Source organism: Rhinopithecus roxellana, chromosome 15 (genome assembly GCF_007565055.1).
Source record: "Rhinopithecus roxellana isolate Shanxi Qingling chromosome 15, ASM756505v1, whole genome shotgun sequence".
NCBI classification, from domain to species: Eukaryota; Metazoa; Chordata; class Mammalia; order Primates; family Cercopithecidae; genus Rhinopithecus; species Rhinopithecus roxellana.
This window is the reverse complement of record NC_044563.1, coordinates 91722673-91742151: the sequence shown is the minus strand read 5'-3', so window position 1 is coordinate 91742151 and position 19479 is coordinate 91722673. Positions and strand designations below refer to the sequence as shown.

At 38.5% G+C, this 19479-nt stretch overlaps 1 protein-coding gene across 1 annotated transcript in view; it reads right to left on the bottom strand.

Moving 5' to 3' along the window:
- LOC115893638 (ubiquitin carboxyl-terminal hydrolase 47-like) overlaps positions 1-18369 on the bottom strand; it is a 51687-nt gene extending 33318 nt beyond the window's left edge. Inside the window, exon 1 of the mRNA XM_030918650.1 lies at positions 17727-18369. Coding sequence (XP_030774510.1) covers positions 17727-17765 — 39 coding nt within the window. The 5' untranslated portion in view covers positions 17766-18369. The remainder of the gene's footprint in view (positions 1-17726) is intronic.
- Between the last annotated feature and the right edge of the window lie 1110 nt (positions 18370-19479).

Below are 19479 nucleotides of genomic sequence, written 5' to 3'. Positions count from 1 at the left end.
AATTCTTGTATATAATGAAATTTATATACTAAAATATCAATATTTAAATTTTCAAATGATTATATTTTGGGGATGCATGTAAGAGGAACTTCATCAGATGAGGAACATCTGCAAAGATCTTTTGTTTTCTGACCGGCCTTCTCACAAGGTTTCAAAACCTGCATGGAAAGAAAAACTATGTAGATATGGAATTTAGAGACAAACCTTATACCTTATGTGGTCTTACTCATTCATTTAACAAATGAAAGAATAAAACAAAGACCAGAAAGGTTAAGCAACTAAGGTAAAAGCAAACCACTGAGTTTTCTGATTCCCAAACTACTGTCCTTTCCACCAGGTCAGTTACTATGTAAACCCGTTTCTCAAAGAACCTACCAAAATTATAACTAGCATCATGTTAACATTATTATCAGTTTTCCCTATATAAATCACAAACTCTTTGATGATACTCTTTTTATTCCTCTCCCTCCTATCAGTACCTAGCAAAACCTTAAACATGTAATACATAAAGGACGCTGGATTAAGCTTAAGAAAAACCAGTATTAAGTACATGAAAAGATGCTCTATGTTATCAGTCATTAGGAAAATGCAAACTAAAAGCACAGATACCACCACTACACACTTATTAAAATGGTTAAAAAATAATAATAAACTTAAAAAAAAAACCTGACATTGCCAAGTACTAACAAAGATGCAGAACAACCAGAATTCTCATACATTGCTGTCTAGAATGCACAAACGTTACAGCCATTTCAGAAAAGAGTTTGGCAGTTTTTTACAAAGTTAAACATACACTTACCATATGAAGACATATGTCCACCCAAAAATTTGTATATAAATATTTATAGTAGCTTTACTCAGAATCAACAAAAACTGGAAACAACCCAAATGTTTATCAGCTGGTAAATGGATAAACAAATTGTGGCATTCAGCAATAAAAAGGAATAGATTACTGATAGAAGCAACAACATAAATGAATCTCAAATGCTTTATGCTAGATGAAAAAATTCCTACCCAAAACGCTACCATACTATATGATTCCATGTACACGACTTTCTGGAAAAGGAAAAACATGAGGTCAGAAAACAGATCAGTGGTTACCAGAGCCTGGAGGAAGGGGAAGGGAACTGATGACAAGAGACAACAGAAAACTTTTTCGAGGTGATGAAGAGACAACGGAGAATTTTCTGAGATGATGGATATATTCTATATTTTGACTATGGTAGCGGTTGTACAACTGTGTAAGTTTCTCAAAACTTATAAAACTGTATACCTCAAAAGGATGAATTTTTCTATATATAAATAATACCTCAGTAACACTGATTAAAAAAAAAAAAATCTCACTTATGCCCTTTCATTACCTGAGACCCTAAGTAACTTATTGAGTTTCTATGGCCTTTATAGTTTTTCTTACCGAGAAAATGGAGGGGCTATAACATTAGTATTTAACCGTTACCAGTGGAGCATGTCCAGGTTCTTGGCGTTTTGAACAAATAATTGGACAAAATGCACTAACAAAGAAAGGAAAAGAATGAAACAACAAGAGCAGAGATGTACTGAAAACCAAAGTACACTCCAAAGGGTGGGAACTGCACCAGCAGCAGCTCAAGGGCCTGGATACAGAATCTTCTTGGGTCCAAATACCCACTAAAGGTTTCCCATTGGTCACTTGGTATTCACCTCAGGTAAGTGAAGTGGTGCCCAATCAGAGGCTGAAGTGAAGGTACAAAGGTCACTCTCCTATGCAAACATCTGATTGGTTGTGGAAAGCAACCAATCAGAGGCTGAAGTGAAGTTAATAAAGTCGCACTTCTATGCAAACGAAGATTTGGCCTGCAATCAGTCTGTGCGCCACCAACCAACCAGAGGCTGAAATGAAGTTACAAAGTTACACGCCTTTGCAAACGTCTGATTGGTTGCTTTCTGCAACCAACCAGAGGTACTTTCAATTTTCCGTCTGCCACGCAGAAAAGGTAGGGGTCCCAAAAGGGAGTAGCCTCCGGCTCTTTTGTTACTTAAGCATGGAAAGTGAGGGTTTTCCTTTCAATTTAGTTCTAAGAAGTCAGCGTGAAATGGCCTTAAGTTCCCTGAGTCCAGATTCTACTCTCCTGCCTCATAACTACTGCCTCCCTTCCAGTGTTAAAATCATATTACTCAACTGTAGAAACATTTTGTGTCGTTTACTTTTCCTAGAACTCTTAAAATTACATTTGTGTTGTGTTAATGGTAAATAACTAAAGGTAAATAAATATTTCAAGACATATGAATTTAAAATGTCAAAATTAAAGCAATATTTCTCAGATATATTTTAATAAGGTGTGGTTGTTAAACATAATTTTTCACCAATTCTCTTGTTAACACAAAGTACTATAAATAGACATAAAATAATAGATTATATAAATTGGTGTAAACTTAAAGGCAATACAAGTAAAATACCTAAACACATAAAAGGACAGACACTATAAATGAAGGAAATGTATATAAATTCATTGATAGCTTACTTATATTTACGAAAGCAACATGCTGCATCTTTCTGGAGATGGGTCATACAAAAATTCTACTTATTAATGCAACCTGGAACTAGGTTTATAATCCAGAGCTTCTCTTGATTAAATATTTTATTTTTATTAATATTATTTGGAGCACTGTGGCTATCCTTAGGAAGATTCCATTAATTCTCAAATTAAAGATATTACTTATGTTGTTCTCAGTTACTGCACTGTGACTGCCACCAACAGTCATCACTGCCTAGCACGGTGTCACCTTTGGCTTGCAGAGCTTCAGCCAAGAAGAGAAGTAAATAGGGAGTTCTCTACACTACAGTTCCTACCAAGCCAAATGCCCACAAAAAAGCCAGTGGTAAAGCACACAGGAAGTAACTAGCTACAAAAGCCACTCACAAGAATATGTTGCATACTAGAAAGGTTAAGAAACCACATCATTATAAGCCTTGTACTGTGGCTCTCAGTGAAAATCAGAAGTTATCAAATGTACACTGAACTTCTCACTTGCAAATTTCCCTTCCAGAATCAGCTGTGAGAACTTCAAAACAGATCTACACTTCCAGAGTGCAGCCCCTGACACTTTTCTAAAGGCAAATGAGGCTTACCTGGTTAGCCTATTTGAAGACACCCACCTTTGTGTTATCCATATCAAATACGTAACAATTATGCCTAAGGATATCCTGCCAAAAAGTCTCGTATGTAGAAAATGTGCTACAATGTATTATGAAAGGAAATATTTATTCTTAAAAAAAAAAGTACCTAATTATGAGATTGCAAATGGGAAAAAAAAAATGGATGAGAGAATAAGGTATCAGCAAGTTTTTCCCCCATTTTGATTTGTACGCAAATTTTTGGTATTAATGTTGGGGACAAAAAACATTCAAGCAAGTAAAAAATGTTTACATGAACAAGTTTCAGCAATTAAATTTTATAATCATTGTAAACAAATCTGTTGACTTTTTCTGGGGAAAAAAATATGTTTTGCCCCCTAATGTCTACAAAATAAAAATCTAAACTCTGGGCACACAAAGCCTTTGGAATTTTTAGACACAACCTGCCAGAACCAGGCGTCCCATGCGTCTACACTAAATTTTTTGCCACTTCCTAAAATGCACTACAAACTTTCTTGTTTCGAACACTATTCCTCCTTCTCTACATAATAATCAAGTCAGCCTTTGTGATTACTTTCTCACAGAATCCCCTGGAGAAAGCCGACTGCTCCCCGCTCTATGGTCCCACTTTATTTCCACATTATATATTTGTCTGGTCACCTGTTTGTCTCTTCCATTAGCCTAGACTAGGATCTAGAAGTAGGCCAGATTCTTTATTCATCTTTGAATATCTCTGTAGTAGTTCTTATTAGCTACTAACTCAATGTTTAACTGAATGAATTCTATAAAATCAGGAGCCATGGAAATCTACACTAAAAACAATGAAAGTGTATTCATTATTAAATACAAGTAAGTATTTAAAACAAAAAAGGTATCTGTAGTAAACTAGAATGCTTTGGTTGTACTAAAAAATTTTCACAGAGTTTGTAAATGAGGTTCATTATTTTCCTGAAGTTAAACCTATAATCTTACCAAAGGTATCGGATTCACATCTTTATACAGAAAGATTTAAGTTCTAGACCTTTTTCTGAATTATGTCACTTAGCCTTTCTTTAATTTTTCTCTACTAGAAAGCCACTTTATTTAATATAAGCATATTACACTAATATTTGAAAATTATTAGTATAGAAGCAGTCCACTATACAGCATCAAATCTAAAGCATCATCAGAGTACCACTGATAGGGACAGTCTCTTCTATCCATGTCAACTAGTTCTACACCAGAGCTACAGAAAATTAGAATTATCGAACACATCAAGTTCTCTCAGAAACTTTGTCTTAATATGGATCCTGCTTTAAAATTTCACACTGAATCCTACTAAAAAAGAAATGTGTTAATCTAGTGAATTATTTTGACAACCACCTATATAAACCAAACTAATTTTTCTCAGAACCTCATTAGCTTAACTCAAAATTTCTTTTAATACTTTCACTTTGTTATGTGTTCCAATTTTCAAAGCTGTAACAGTAGGTCTTACTTGATCATACAAGAGAACCTGTCAAATCTAACAATAATTTAGGATTAGTGCTATAGACATTAAGATATGTAGCTGAGAGGCTGTAATCAGAACTACAACTTCAAATGACTTGCATAACTAAAATATAAGTTCATTTTCATTTAATCCACAAATATTTGTTGAATAACAACAACGTACAGCACACTGTGATGGCCCCTGGGGGAGGATATAGAAATGAAGGTAATAATAGAAATGATGGTAGTAACAGAAGGTGGTAATACCTAACATCTATTGATAGCTTATTGTGTGCATGACACATTACATGTATTAACTCATTTAATCTTCCCACCAATGCTAGGAGGTAGTTAGAATTATCCTTAATTAACTAAGGTACTGACAAGTTAAGGAATTTGTCCAATGTCAGACAGCTGGTATTTGAACCTAGGGATTCCAGCTGTAGTGTCCTGACTCTGAGGAACCTCCAATCTAATAGAAGGTATTAACTGAAATAACAAATAACTTATAATAAAGAAGCAGAATTTTTCAAATGCCAAAGGTGCTGTAGGATTTTAGAGTTAAGAATATGCAATCAGGTTGAAAGAGGAGAATTTTCAGGCTGGATTTTGCTGGTTGGATAGGATTTTAAGAGCATGTTTTAAAGAACATCAAAACTTGAGACACAGCTCAGTAATTTTTACAAACACTGTAATCTCTCAACAGCAGGTTATATCAATAACAGTTTTGCATAAATTAAAACATTCATATACATGGACACTTTATGTATGCATGTTTCAGTTTAGTTTCATTAAATGAAAGAAGAGGGCAATTATTACTTCCACACCTGAGGACAAAGTAAATGGAAGTATGCAGTAAGGTACAGAGGACACATTTATTTACTCACACTACAACTACATCCATCCCTTCTTACACTATACCAGTAAAAGCCAGGCTCAGGAAAAAACATATTCTTTAAGAATGTTGATGTGAAAGATCACATCGTTTTTTGTCAGTCATCTGCCATCACTGCCAAGCACAATCTTTGCCAAATACTTTGTCACAATGGAGAATGTCTGTATGTTAGATTTGAAAATCTGTGTCATAAACCTCGTAACACAATACGCCTCTGCATATCATGCCACCTAAGCATGCTGCCTGAACTGAAGAAGGTCCTTAACACCAAGAATTTGTTCCAAAAGTAGATGTCTTTTGCAACTTTAATTCACAATAGGTATTTAAATATATATTTAATTCTATGTTTTTTATAACCCCTGTTTTTGATACAATCTTTTCTTTCTAACTTGGGCTATCACCATACCCTACTATTCTTGAGATGCAGGAACTCCTCCTTTCCATTTGGCAAAAAAATTACAGTATCTGGGCACTAAAAGACAAAAAATTTATATGACTAATCCAAAAAAGAGAAAATAGAAGATAGGCAAGAATCCTAATTACTCAAATAGTCGTTTTCATGTAAAATCAAAGTCCACCCACTTAAAACTCCTTAAAAACTGGACAAAAAGAAATACTTCATAGTATTCACTCAGGGAAGGGTACAGAAGTGATACATGAACATGTAACAGCACATCTGGGGAACAGCAACTAATGCAGTGGAATGTGGCTTGTACAAAACTGGCTTGGGGCATGAGACAAAAACATTAAGAATCTCTGGTTAAAGAGGATAGATTGAACATAAGGATTTAGTTCTGATGCCTCCCAGTAAAGAAATTTTTGAAAGACTATTAACCCCAAAGAAACAGAAACATAATTTTAAAAGCTAGAAAACAGAGTAAGTGGCAATGACAATTACACCTGGGAAGGCTGAATTCCACATTAGCCTAGAGGAAAGCCAAAGACACCTAGTTTATATCACATTGACATTTAGTACACCAAAAGACCTCTAAACTCCTTGGAGAAGTGTTGGGGCAAGGAAAACATAAGATGGGCTGAAGCATTATGTGGTGTTGGAAAGTAAGGAAGTGAGTGCTCAAAAAGCAAAGATGAGTACAGAAGCCCACCAGAAAAAGTGCCCCCTGGCCAAAATTGGAACAGCTTGATCAACAAAATAAATGACAGAAAACTGGATTATAATCCAAAGAATAAAATAAATATCCATAAGTCCATACTGATATAAATAAATAAATAAATGGAGGGAGGGACAAATTCTCCTCGCAGAAGAATTTCAATTAATAAATGTAGAAATAATGGCAGAAATAGAAAATCACTATTATTAAGCCTCAGTAATAATTGCTGCAGACAAGATCACAGATAGATGATAAAATTAGTGGGCAGAAATTTAGGGGGAAACAGGGTATCTGCATGGTCTCAAAGAATTTGATTTTTAAAAGCTATTTTATTTTTAAAGTTTGACTTGCCTGGTTGAATAACTTTAAATCAAAGTATTTAATAATTATTACAGGGGAAAATAGTCAATTCACAGTGGAGAAACCTAGCAGACACCCTCTTACCCAAGTGATCAAGGGTAACATCATCAGTAGTACATATCGGCATCATGCCCACACCCCTACATCATAATGCACTGAAAGGAACACATCCCGTCTGTGATAATCCTTCTTTTCAATTCATAACCTCAATCTACTCCTGAGAGAGCATCCACAAACCCAAATTGAGAGCCATTCTACGAAATAACTGACCAGTATTCTTCAAAAGTGTCAAGATCTTGAAAATGAAGACTGAAAAATTATCACAGATAAAAGGAAACTAGGAGATATAAGTAAATGCCATGTGGTATCCTAAATTTGGATCTTGAAACAAACAAAAACTATGAGTGGGAAAATTGGTAAAATCTGAATAAATTCTGTAGTATAGTTAATAGTATTATACTAAGGTTAATTTCTTACTTCTGATCATCGTTCTATGGTTATATAAGATGTTAAGATAAAAAGAAGCTGGGTGAAGAGTATATGGAAACTTTGTACTCTTTCTGCAATTCTTGTGTAAATACATTAAAGCAAACAAATAAAAAATAAACTAAGGGGCTCAGGAACTGGAAGTTTCAGACACTCTGGGAGTGAGAGTGGAGTCCAAACTAGAACTGACTGAAATCTAAGAAGTAGTGAAAACCCCCAGACCACCTCTTCTACTCTTCAACCCCTTCTGATAAAAGACTAAACAATCCCTGGAGAGCATATAACAGGCTATATCTAGACTAGAGGACAATATGCTCAATTGAATTTGAAGGGTGCCATATGAAAACTGGGGAATTAGGTTAATCTGCATGCTTAAAGATGAGACCCATGTCCCCTTTTCCTACTCAGCTCTCAAGCTTGTTCTCTCCTGGCAAAAGATGAGAAATTTTGTCTGGGAAAACAATCCAGCACAAGAGAAAAGATGTGTCACTGGGTGCCCTGGTCTAAATGCCTATGTCTCTTCACCCCAAAATTCACATGTTGAACCCTATTTACCAATATGATGTTATTAGGAAGTGGGATCTTTGGATGGTGACTGGATCAAGAGGGCAGAGGCCTCATAAATGAGATTAGCACCCTTGTAAAAGAGGCTCCAGAGAGCTTCCTTGTCTCCTTTCACCATGTGAGGACACAGCGAGACGGTGCTACTCTGTGAACCAGAAAGCAGGCCTTCACTAGACACCAAATCTTCTGGCACCTTTATCTTGGACTTCCCAGCCTCACTCACAGGAACTGTGAAAAATAAATTTCTGTGGATTACAAGCCACCCAGTTTATGATATTTTGTTTTTGCAGTCCAAATGGACTAAGACTGGGAGTCTGCAAGGAAATCATCCAGATTTACCATCCTACAGAGAAAACGATAATCACACAAAAGCACAGCTTCCATTCAGCCTAGGGCCTCTCTCTTAAATAAGCACAGACTTCCAAGGATCATGAGACATCTAAGGAAAGCAACAAATATAAAAGATAAAGACCAAAGCAAACAAACAGAAAAAGGAAATTTGGAAGAAAAAGAATACGCAGACAAAAGAAAAAAACTACCAATATTTCCTAAGAGAGATAAGACGCTGCATCCATAAAACAAATACAGGATTTTTTTTTTCAAAAAAAGGAATGGAAACTATACATATGATAGCAGGAATAAGGACTTAGTAGAAGAACTGGAAGACAAAGTTGAGAAAAATCTCCCAGAAAGCAAAGAAAAAAACATAAAGAAATGAAAATAGACAAGAAAATTAGAGAAACCCATCAGTAGGCCCAACATCTAACAATAGGAATTCAAGAGAGGAGAGATAAAACGAAGGAGAGGAAATCAAAGAAATAAAGGAAAATTTATAGAATTTATGAGATAAATTCCAGATTGAACAGGAGTAACAGAATGAATCTTAAAAACACACATATCTAACTACATAATACAAGAATTACAGAACTCTGGGGACAAAGATTCTCTCTCCAGCTTGCAAAGAGAAAAAAAGAAAGTTTCAAAATAGTTGAAAAGGATCTTCTAAGCATCTGATCTCAACATCACAGAAAAATAGAAGACAGTAGAGCAATGCCTTCAAAATTCTGAGAAAAAATTATTTCTGACTCAGAGTTCTCTGCCTAGTCAAACTATCCATAAAACAAGAGGGGAGAAAAAACATTTACAGACACGTATAGTCTTGAAAAAATTCTATCCCATCCAGAAAACAATTTAAAGTGGCCCTTCAAAATGAGAACGTAAACAAAGACAGCCAAAGATACCAGATACAGAAACAGGGGCTCCAAAACAAGACAGAACTGAGAGAATCATTAAGATGACAGTAAAGCAAGTCCAAGACAACAGCTGCACAAAAGTTCTAGCTTTAACGAGTTCAAACTGGAGCAGGTCAGAGGGCCTGGGAAAGAGCTTCCCACGAAGTCAAAATTGGTAGGTTTGAAGATAAGCCATCATACACTTGAGAGATAGTTTGGACTAAATCAGGGTTTCTCAACAACAGTTCTATTGACATTGCGGGCCTTGTAATTCTTGGTTACAGGAGTCTGTCCTGTGCAGTGCATAAGAATACTTGGCAGCATACCTGGCTTCTACCCACTAGATGTCAGTAGCACAAACCCACACTCTCCTCCGCTCTCCCAACATTGTCAAATGTCCTCTGGCGTGAAAATGGGCCCCAACTGACAACCACTTGGCTAATTTAATAAGTATACAGAAAACTAAGCAAAGCAAAATTTTTAAAAATTACCAACTCTGGCCTGGCTAACATGGTGAAAATGGAGTCATTATAAACTTTGAAATACTGATGTATCCAGGCTGGGCATGGTGGCTCACACCTGTAGCCCTAGGACTTTGGGGAGGCTCAGGCAGGAGGATTGCTTAAGCCCAGGAGTTCAAGACCAGTTTGTGTGCAATAATAGTGAGACCCCATCTCTACGAAATACTGATGTATCCAAACAACTTGCAGTATGACAACACTGGGAGTACTGGGCAGGGTTAAAAAGTGTGTTTGTGTGTTGTTGGGGATAGTGGTAAACCCTCATTTTTACTTAAACTGAAAAATACCTTAAACTGAAAAATCAAGAAGTAACACTATAAAAACGCTAGTTTCGGCTGCGCATGGTGGCTCACACCTGTAATCCCAGCGCTTTGGGAGGCCGAGGCGGGTGGACCACAAGGTCAAGAGATCAAGACCATCCTGGCTAACACTGTGAAACCCGGTCTCTACTAAAAATAAAAAAAGGCCGGGCGCGGTGGCCCAAGCCTGTAATCCCAGCACTTTGGGAGGCCAAGACGGGCGGATCACGAGGTCAGGAGATCGAGACCATCCTGGCTAACATGGTGAAACCCCGTCTCTACTAAAAATACAAAACCTAGCCGGGCAAGGTGGCGGGCGCCTGTAGTCCCAGCTACTCGGGAGGCTAAGGCGAGAGAATGGCGTAAACCCGGGAGGCGGAGCTTGCAGTGAGCTGAGATCCGGCCACTGCACTCCAGTCCGGGCGACAGAGCGAGACTCCGCCTCAAAAAAAAAATAAAAATAAAAAATAAAAAATAAATAAAAAATAAAAAAAATAGCCAGGTGTGGTGGCGCATGCCTGTAGTCCCAGCTACTCGGGAGGCTGAGGCAGGAGAATCATTTGAACCTGGGAGGCAGAGGTTGCAATGAGCTGGTGTCATGCCACTGCACTCCAGCCTGGGTGACAGAGCGAGACTCCATCTCAAAAAAACAAAAAACAACAACAAAAAGAAACACTCGTTTCAAATATGGAAGTAAGTACCAAAAGCCTGAAATGATGGGGAATTTGCAGAGACCTACTGTTTTTATAAATACAGTCATGTGCCATATAAAGACATTTTGGTCAACAGTGAATCACAAATATGACAGTGGTCCCATAAGATTATAAATACCATATTTTTACTGTACCTTCTGTATATTTGAACACACAAAGACTTATGATGTATTACAACTGCCTACAGTGTTCCATACAGTAACATGCTGTACAGGTCTCTAGCCTAGGAGCAATAGGCTATGCCATATAGCCTAGGTGTGTAGTAGGCTAAAGCATCTAGGTTTATGCAAGCACATTGTATCATGTTCAGATGATGTCTAACGATGCATTTCTCAGAATAGATCCTTGTCATTAAGTGACAAGTGACTGTAGTTCTGCAGAGCTATTTAACTCTTATAAATATGTGCATGTATTAAATATAACTTCGATAAAAATAAATTTAAAAAATCAACTGAGTCCATATTATCAAGGACTTTCCCACTGGTTAAAGCTACCTTGATTTAGAATCAAACAGCTATGTAACTTTGAGCAAGTTACTTAACATCTTTAAGCCTAGTTTCTTCATGTGTAAAATGGATAATGAAGAATAATAGCTAATACTATCACACTGTCAAATGAGATAATATATGTAAACTGGTTAGCATAGTGTCTAGCACATACTGTTTACAAATAGTACCTATCATTCAAATTGCAATCAGAGGGTAATAATTATAAACTTTAAAACAGGTAAATCTTAATCTCATCTGTTTTGGTAAGTAACCCTGGCAGTTGTGGGGAGGATGGTTAGGAAAGGAAAGGCCTTGGAAGCAGAGTGACCAATTAGAAAGGTCACATTGGAGAAAACACAATAATTAGACAAAGGCAGAGCCATGGAGAGAAAGATAAGGACACAGAAATATTTTCTTTCTTTCTTTCTTTCTTTCTTTCTTTCTTTCTTTTCTTTTTGTTGAGACGGAGTCTTGCTCTGTCCCCCAGGCTGGAGTGCAGTGGCGCAATCTCAGCTCACTGCAAGCTCTGCGTTCCGGGTTTACGCCATTCTCCTGCCTTAGCCTCCCGAGTAGCTGGGACTACAGGCGCCTGCCACCTCGCCCGGCTAGTTTTTTTTTTGTATTTTTTAGTAGAGACGGGGTTTCACCGTGTTAGCCAGGATGGTCTTGATCTCCTGACCTCGTGATCCGCCTGTCTCGGCCTCCCAAAGTGCTGGGATTACAGGCTTCAGCCACCGCGCCCGGCCCACAGAAATATTTTCTAAGTGGTGAACTACATGTGAGAAAAAGGAAAAGAGAGGAGTCAAAAACTGTTCTAACTTAAGCATATAAATAGATGGCGATAACACTAACTGAAACAGGAGAACACCAAGAACTGGGTTGCGAGAAGGGAAGAAGAAATAAGCTTGATATTACCTATATTTAATTTGTGGGTCCTAGAGTACAACCAAGTAGAGATATCCAGTATGCAAGTGGAAATCTGAATCTAGAAGGGCTCAGGGCTGGAGATATAAATGTGTAAATCACAATCAAAGGTTGAAGTTATACAAGTGGATCCGATTACTCAAGGCAAATATACAGAGTAAGAGGAGAGGGGAAATAGGAAAACTGTGAGCACAAAAAATTAACAACACTATGTAAATACCCCCGAAACTACAATCAGATCATCTCCATTTCTGTTTTTGAAAATAATATACATGCTCATTTTTAAATATGAAAGTCTAAATATATATCCCAATAATCCAGACATCCAGAAATAGCAACTCTTAATATTAGTGTATTCCTTCTGATCTTTCAATGCATATAACCCTAAATTGTTAATTTTTCCTCAACAAAATTAGAATCATATACAACTCTGCATTCAGCTTTGCTTTCATTCATTAAATGAGCATTTCCAATGATATCTAAAATACTGACTTTTATTAAACACTCCAATTTGTTTACAACCCTGGCAGGTATAACTTGACAAACGTGTCTCTTACTGGTAAGAGTCAACATCTGAAATTTAAGAAAAAGGCTCATTTTAAAAGAATCAGTAAAATCAAAAAGGACAATTGCAGCACATTTCCTCAGGTAATTTAATTTAGGAAAAATAAAATTAAAAGAACCTGCATTTGATATGTTCTATAAAAGATACTGATGAATGGATTTTATAAGAAGTCAGACAATAGAAATAAAAACAAGTTGTTTTTGCTATCAATATGTCTTATATATGCACTCTGAGGTTGCTGTGAAGCTCAAATGAGTTAATACAAAGAACAACCAACAGTATCTGGTATATAAATAAATGCTCAATAAATACTGGCTATTACTATCATCATCATCATTAGATGCCAAAACCAGTTCCAGACAGAAGTAGTGATTGCATGAAAGACAGGAGAAAAAAAATCCAAAGATAAAGAATTTACATTTCTATTCTTTTTCCTTCATTTTTTCCATTTTCTCTGGATTTACAGAGTCCATGAGCACTACTTTAAGTACTGCAGTTTAAGTATTATTTTTAAAGCATCAGTAAATGTGTACCTTATCCTTGATTATTCTATAAGATACTTGAGAGAACAAATTTTTCTATTCTCAGTTTTTCCTATTTGGCAGAATACAGTAAGATGCACAGTGAGTACTCAATGAATATTAATGACACACATCCTTATAAGAAAACAGAATAACAGAATAGCAACCAAACAATAATTAAACTTGGGATGATATTAAAAGAGACCTCAAAGCCGAAATCAATATACTACAATTAAAAGACATATAGCAGAATGAAACAGGTGAAAAGCTTTGTTCTTCACCACAATGAAGATACCACTCTCTTTGCTCTTTCTGGGTACAACAATTTAGGAAGAATACTAAAAACCCTTGATTATGTCCAAAAGAGAGGAACTAACAGTTAAAGAACTGAGGATGCTCAGACTCAGAACAGAAGAGGTTAGTTCTCGTGCTGCCCTCTTCCATCTTCAATGATGAGAAAAACTATCCAATGGGAAATGCTTTAACATTTCTGTAAGGCAACTATCAAAAGATGGCAGCTATAGAGATCTAGACTTCTCTCAACTCAAAAACTTAAAAAATAACAGATCTCTTCTAAGACAAAGATGTTATCAAAGATTAGTCATGAAAGTATGTATTAAAGCAAAAGTTGGAAAATAGCTTGCCAATGATGCTGTGGAAAACCTCCAAGGACAGGATAATTGGTTAGAATGCTAAATTTGCTTACAACCCTGTCACCACACCAACGAATATTTACTGAATATCTGCTCCAGGAAAGACGCTGTCTTAAACCTATAATACAAACCTACAAAAATGAAAAACAAAGAAAGAGAAACACACAAAGTCTTTCTTGTCAAGGAATTCACAACAAATAATATATAAAATGTAGATTACAGTTTCAGATCATAATAGATGTCACCAAGCACCATCTTGTAATTGCCAAATGAATTCTATTCCCACATAAAGGTCTTCTAAGAGGGAGAAATCTCTAAGGTTAAAATGGTCAGAAAAGGCTATTTAGAATAATTGAGATATGAGGTACTTATGGAAAAATGTGTATGAAGGTTTTGAACAGGAAGGAGGGGACAGCACAAATAGAAGCGAAATGCAAGTTAGAGAGAAACCTGTTTGACTACATTAAAAACCTGTTTCATGGGAGAAGAGATAAGCTGGAAGGACAGGTTGTGGCCAGAATCAATTGTACTGGGCCTTGAATACCAACCTAAGTAATTTCAAATTTATCCTGCATAGAGTCTCTGTAGCAACTACTCATCTCCGCTGTCGTAGCAATACAAAAATACTAAATAAATAGCATAGCTGTTCCAAGACTAAAATTTGAATTGCATATTATTTTCATGTGTCACAGACTATTATAATTCTTCTGACTTTTTTTCTTCAACAATTTGAAAATGTAAAACTCATTCTTAACTCACGGGCCATACAAAAACAGGCTATGAACTGATCTGGACCACTGGCCGTGGTTTGCCAATGCCTGTACTACACTAAGCTGTCTTCTTCAAGAGTCCTCTAAAGGTACATCTGTCCTTGAGCTTCAAGGACCAAAATATATTATTCACTGAACAACTATACACATCAACACATGCATGCACACATGCCCACATCTAACCAAAATCTAAATCTAGTAGGGGTCAGAGGTTCCCTATACAAAGGTCCTCAAAAAAAAAAAAAAAATCTTTAGATTGATAATAAGTCATTAAAATAAATGCAACAAATTTTTTAATTTGCCATTTATTTTCACATGGTATATGTACTTAGAGTTACAAACTCTTCTTACAGAGCCTCTAAATTACATGGAGGGCTCTGTAAAATAGAGTATAATCAAGGAAATAGTACCAGAGGACGTGAGTTCTAGCACTAGGTCTGCCATTTATTCATTATTTGACCCTGAACAAGTCACTTTCAATCTTCCGGGCCTAATTCCCTCAACTGTAAAGTGGAGGGATAACTTAGATGATGATTATGCTTTCTCTTAGCTCTAGCACTGTATGATTCTACTACTACTTAAAAGGACCTGTCCGGGAGCTTCAAGGATCACACAAAAGTGCTAATTAAGAATACAAAAGCCGGGCGCGGTGGCTCACGCCTGTAATCCCAGTACTTTGGGAGGCCGAGGCGGGCGGATCACGAGGTCAAGAGATCAAGACCATCCTGGCTAACACGGTGAAACCCCGTCTTTACTAAAAATACAAAAAATTAGCCGGGCGAGGTGGCGGCGCCTGTAGTCCCAGCTACTCGGGAGGCTGAGGCAGGAGAATGGCGTGAACCCGGGAGGCGGAGCTTGCAGTGAGCCGAGATCGCGCCACTGCACTCCAGCCTGGGGGACAGAGCGAGCCTCCGTCTCAAAAAAAAAAAAAAAAAAAAGAATACAAAAAAGATGAGAAAGGCCTTGACTAAATGAGTGGGCAGATAGGACAAACAGGTGGGAAAATGACCAGAAAAGTGGAGTATCACTAAAATAAAGAAATTGTTTTTTAAAAAACTATCAAATCCTGCAGAGAATTCAAAGAGCAGAAGAGGCAAGAAAAAAAAAAAAGCCAAAGATTTTGGTCATTTAAGAGATAACTGGTGACTTTCATAAAGTTTCCAGTAATCCAGAAGCAAATATGGAAGTGGAGGCAATCACTTTAACAAAGAATGAGTGTGGCCATCAAAGAAGAAAAAGCTAGTTGGCTAGCTATAAAAGGTAAGAACCACAGATTATGCTTCCAGGAATCATGAAAGGAACCACGGAAAAAGAAGACTAAAGATGAGACTAAGGAATAGACAATAAAGGCATATGGTCCATAAAAAGTAGAAAGGAGGGGGAAAAAAGTTGCGATGAATGTAAAGCCTTAGGGAAGGGATTTAGTCTTAAAGGACAGGCATTTAATCTTTAAACTTTCATTGCTGCTATCACTTTTTACACAACAGATGTTTCTACAACGCTCGGTATCTATTATTCTATCATGTTTTCTATAAATCAAGTTAATAGGGAAAAAAATCTAATGTTGGGTTTTCTTAAAGCAGAGTTCCAACTATATGATATTTTTCTAACGCTCAAAAAAATTGAGAAAGAATATTTTTATAAAAATGAAAACCAGCAATATGAAGCTCTAAAACGAAATACATATTTACACCTTTCTTACAGCACCTATCACTTCCTTCCCTGCATAATTACTTATGTGGTAAAGTACCTAGTCCCTAATTGGAGTTCAACAAACACTAGTGTTCACTTTCTTAGTAGCTCAGAAAGTTCCCAAGGCAAGAATTCTGATTAACTTATCTGCTTATCTGCTTTGCACAGAGTTGGTGACGCTTGATGAACACATACTGACACATAACTCTCTGCCTTTTACAAAAATCGTCCTTGCAAAACAACTATCACTGTCCATCTGACAAAGCTGGGAAAATACCTGTATCATACAGGTACATGACTCCAATAATATCACCTTTGCATGGTGTCAGTGCTTGCTTAAGTAGCAAAGAATTGCTACAAAACAAGTAAAACAGGCACAAAAAAATTTAAGAATCTGTAATGATCACTCATAAATTTCAAGATTCCACATAGCTAATTTCAATCCAACACTTGTCTCTATTTAAGGTATATGATAAATAAAAATCCAAAGCATTAGCCTGATGATCAGCCAGTTAAAAATACACGTTTGAATACGCCGAAGATATTTATAAAGCCAACAGAGATACTATTAATATATTGAAATTCGCTGGCCAGTGCTGGATTCTACCCTTAATCTTCTACTACTATTCAAGAGAACCCAACTAGTCAAGGCTTCTCGTATCACTTGCTTTTAAGAATTTAAGAAGTCACTCAAATTGGCATACACAACCCAACCTCAAAAAGAAAAAAAGAGTTCAGCTCTCCATATGGTAATGTTCTCCTATCTCCTTCCTTTACATTAATGTCCCATGTACTACTTTTCCACGATCTTCAGTAGGCCTCATTTAAACAGGCCAATAGTACTACCAAGTAACAGGAGTTGAAAAAAAGTCGTAACAGTTAAGTCTGCCCTCCCACAGATCTCACTTGGGTGTAGATTTCACAAGCGCTGAAAGCTATACGCTGCCACTGTCAAACCCTGAAGCCGCACCGTCACCCTGCCGTGCCCATAGGCAACTGTTCCAGAATGTTTTCTTTGAAATGATCTCTCTCGGCTCGACACGTTAAACAAGAACTTAAAAGGCCACCTTCTCCCCTAAAGTAGAACCTGATTCCTTCCCGTCCGCTCCTTTATTCGTCCAGCCCCATAAAACCCGAGGCAGGAGGTCCGCTCCCCGACCCCCAGAGCCAGCGGGTCTCCCAACTGCTCGCCGCACCCACCGTCCACCCCCGACTGCCTCATGCCTCCTCCTTCCCCCACAGCCGAGCCTGCACCCCGGCCGGGCCCGCAGCCGAACCCCGGCCCGGGCCTGTGTTGCCGGGAGCGGCCGCAGGCCTCAGGCCTAACCTCCTGTGGGGCCCCTCACCTCTTTCGGAACCAGTTGGTTCTCCTCGCCGGGCACCATCGCTGACTCCGGCCGCTCCTCTCCGCCCTGCCGGGGGAGGGTGGAGGGTGGCGGCGGCTCGCTAGCTCAAGAGAGAATGGCAACGGCAGTCATCCTCTCCGCCGCCTGCGCTCCAGCAATCGCGGAGGCCTCACCCTGGGCCTCAGACACCAGCGCGCAGACACCGACCCAGGGCTCCGCCGCCGCCGCCGCCGCCGCTACCACCGCCGCCGTCGTCGTCGGCCCCTCCCCCAGTCCGCTGCAATCAATGGAAAAATGGCGGCGGCCGCTCTCGCGAGAATTCGGCCCGTCGGGCTTCAAGCCCGGCGCCTGGCGCCCGAGGTGGCCGGCACTTGTCGCTCGCTTCTAGTCACCTCGGCTCTTCCTCAGCCCCGGGAAGTACAGAATTGGCAAGACAGCCATGCAAACGCTTTTCGTTAGAGGAGAGCTGGACGTTCCATCTCGGGACTCCCTCTGCCGGCCGGGGAAGGACCAGGCCCACTGTCCTCCCTGCTTTCTGGGGCTCTTCCGATTCTGCCCAGCAGGGAAAGATCAGCCGAAAGTTCCTTCGCTGACCTAGCAACTCATACCCTTCTGGCTTCCCGTTAGCAAAGCGCCTGGACGTCATCCCCTCTTCAGATACCCGAGGCCTCGTCCTGGTAGAGATACCACCGCGGGTCACCTCCCGGCCCCCGCGCTTAGACACGACTCTGGCCCTTCCAGTCGGAATGAACAGCGTTTTATTTGCTCCCGTTCACTCTCCTGACGTTCTTTTCCCCTCTCCCCACCCTCCTTCTCAACGGCCCCAGCTGGAGGGACCTCAGGGGCCACCCCCTGCTGGGGGAGGCAGCCACCCCTTCCCTTATGAAGCGGTGTCCTCACCGCCCGCCCCCCGCAACTACATTGGAGAGGCGCTCCCCTGCCCCCTTCCACAGAACTTCCTTCTCCATCAGGGCCAAGTCTGAGACTGAGCTAGCCTCCAAGAGTAGAGCTGCGTATGCTTCAACCTGTGATCTCCGTTAACGTTTTTGGAGAAATTTAATCTTCTCCAGCAGTAAGCATGGCGCTTTGTGTTATACTAAACAAAGTTTGCTGTAGTCATTTTTCCAAATCCTACTTTCATTATGGAGACTCAGCGGGGCTCCTTCATGAAGACTTTTATGGATGCAGTGATCTTAGAGCGTGCTGAGACAATATAATCTTGTCGTGTTCCTAACACCCACAGCATTAAGTGCCTGCACTTGTGTTCTCCAAACTTTTTTTTATTGTAATCCCGTTACCAAAAAAAACCATATACTTATATAAGTTTTATACGTGTCCTTCTGTGTGCAGAATTACAAAACATTTGTAAAATGTAAAAAGGCTAAGACAAAGATGAAATAAACATTTAAAATAACTGAGTTATTTTCCATATTAATGGTATAAAAATCTTTGTTATTCCCACTAAAAATATTTAGGGAAATCAATATGATTGACTAAGTTACATTAATTTTAAAAATCTTTAATACTTTGTGAAATAGTTATTAAAATGTCTGATTCAACGTCAAGTTACTTCTGTACTTGGTTTTAATGACTGTCATAAGCTGAAAAAAAGGGTAACTCACAAAGATGTAGATCCTAAAGGAAGAAGTACATCCTTGGCCATTCTTTCCAATGCATGTTTAGAAAGATTTAAAAAAAAAAAGTTTCATTTTTATCCATTCCATCCACCAACCATGCAAAGGTTTTTACTGAA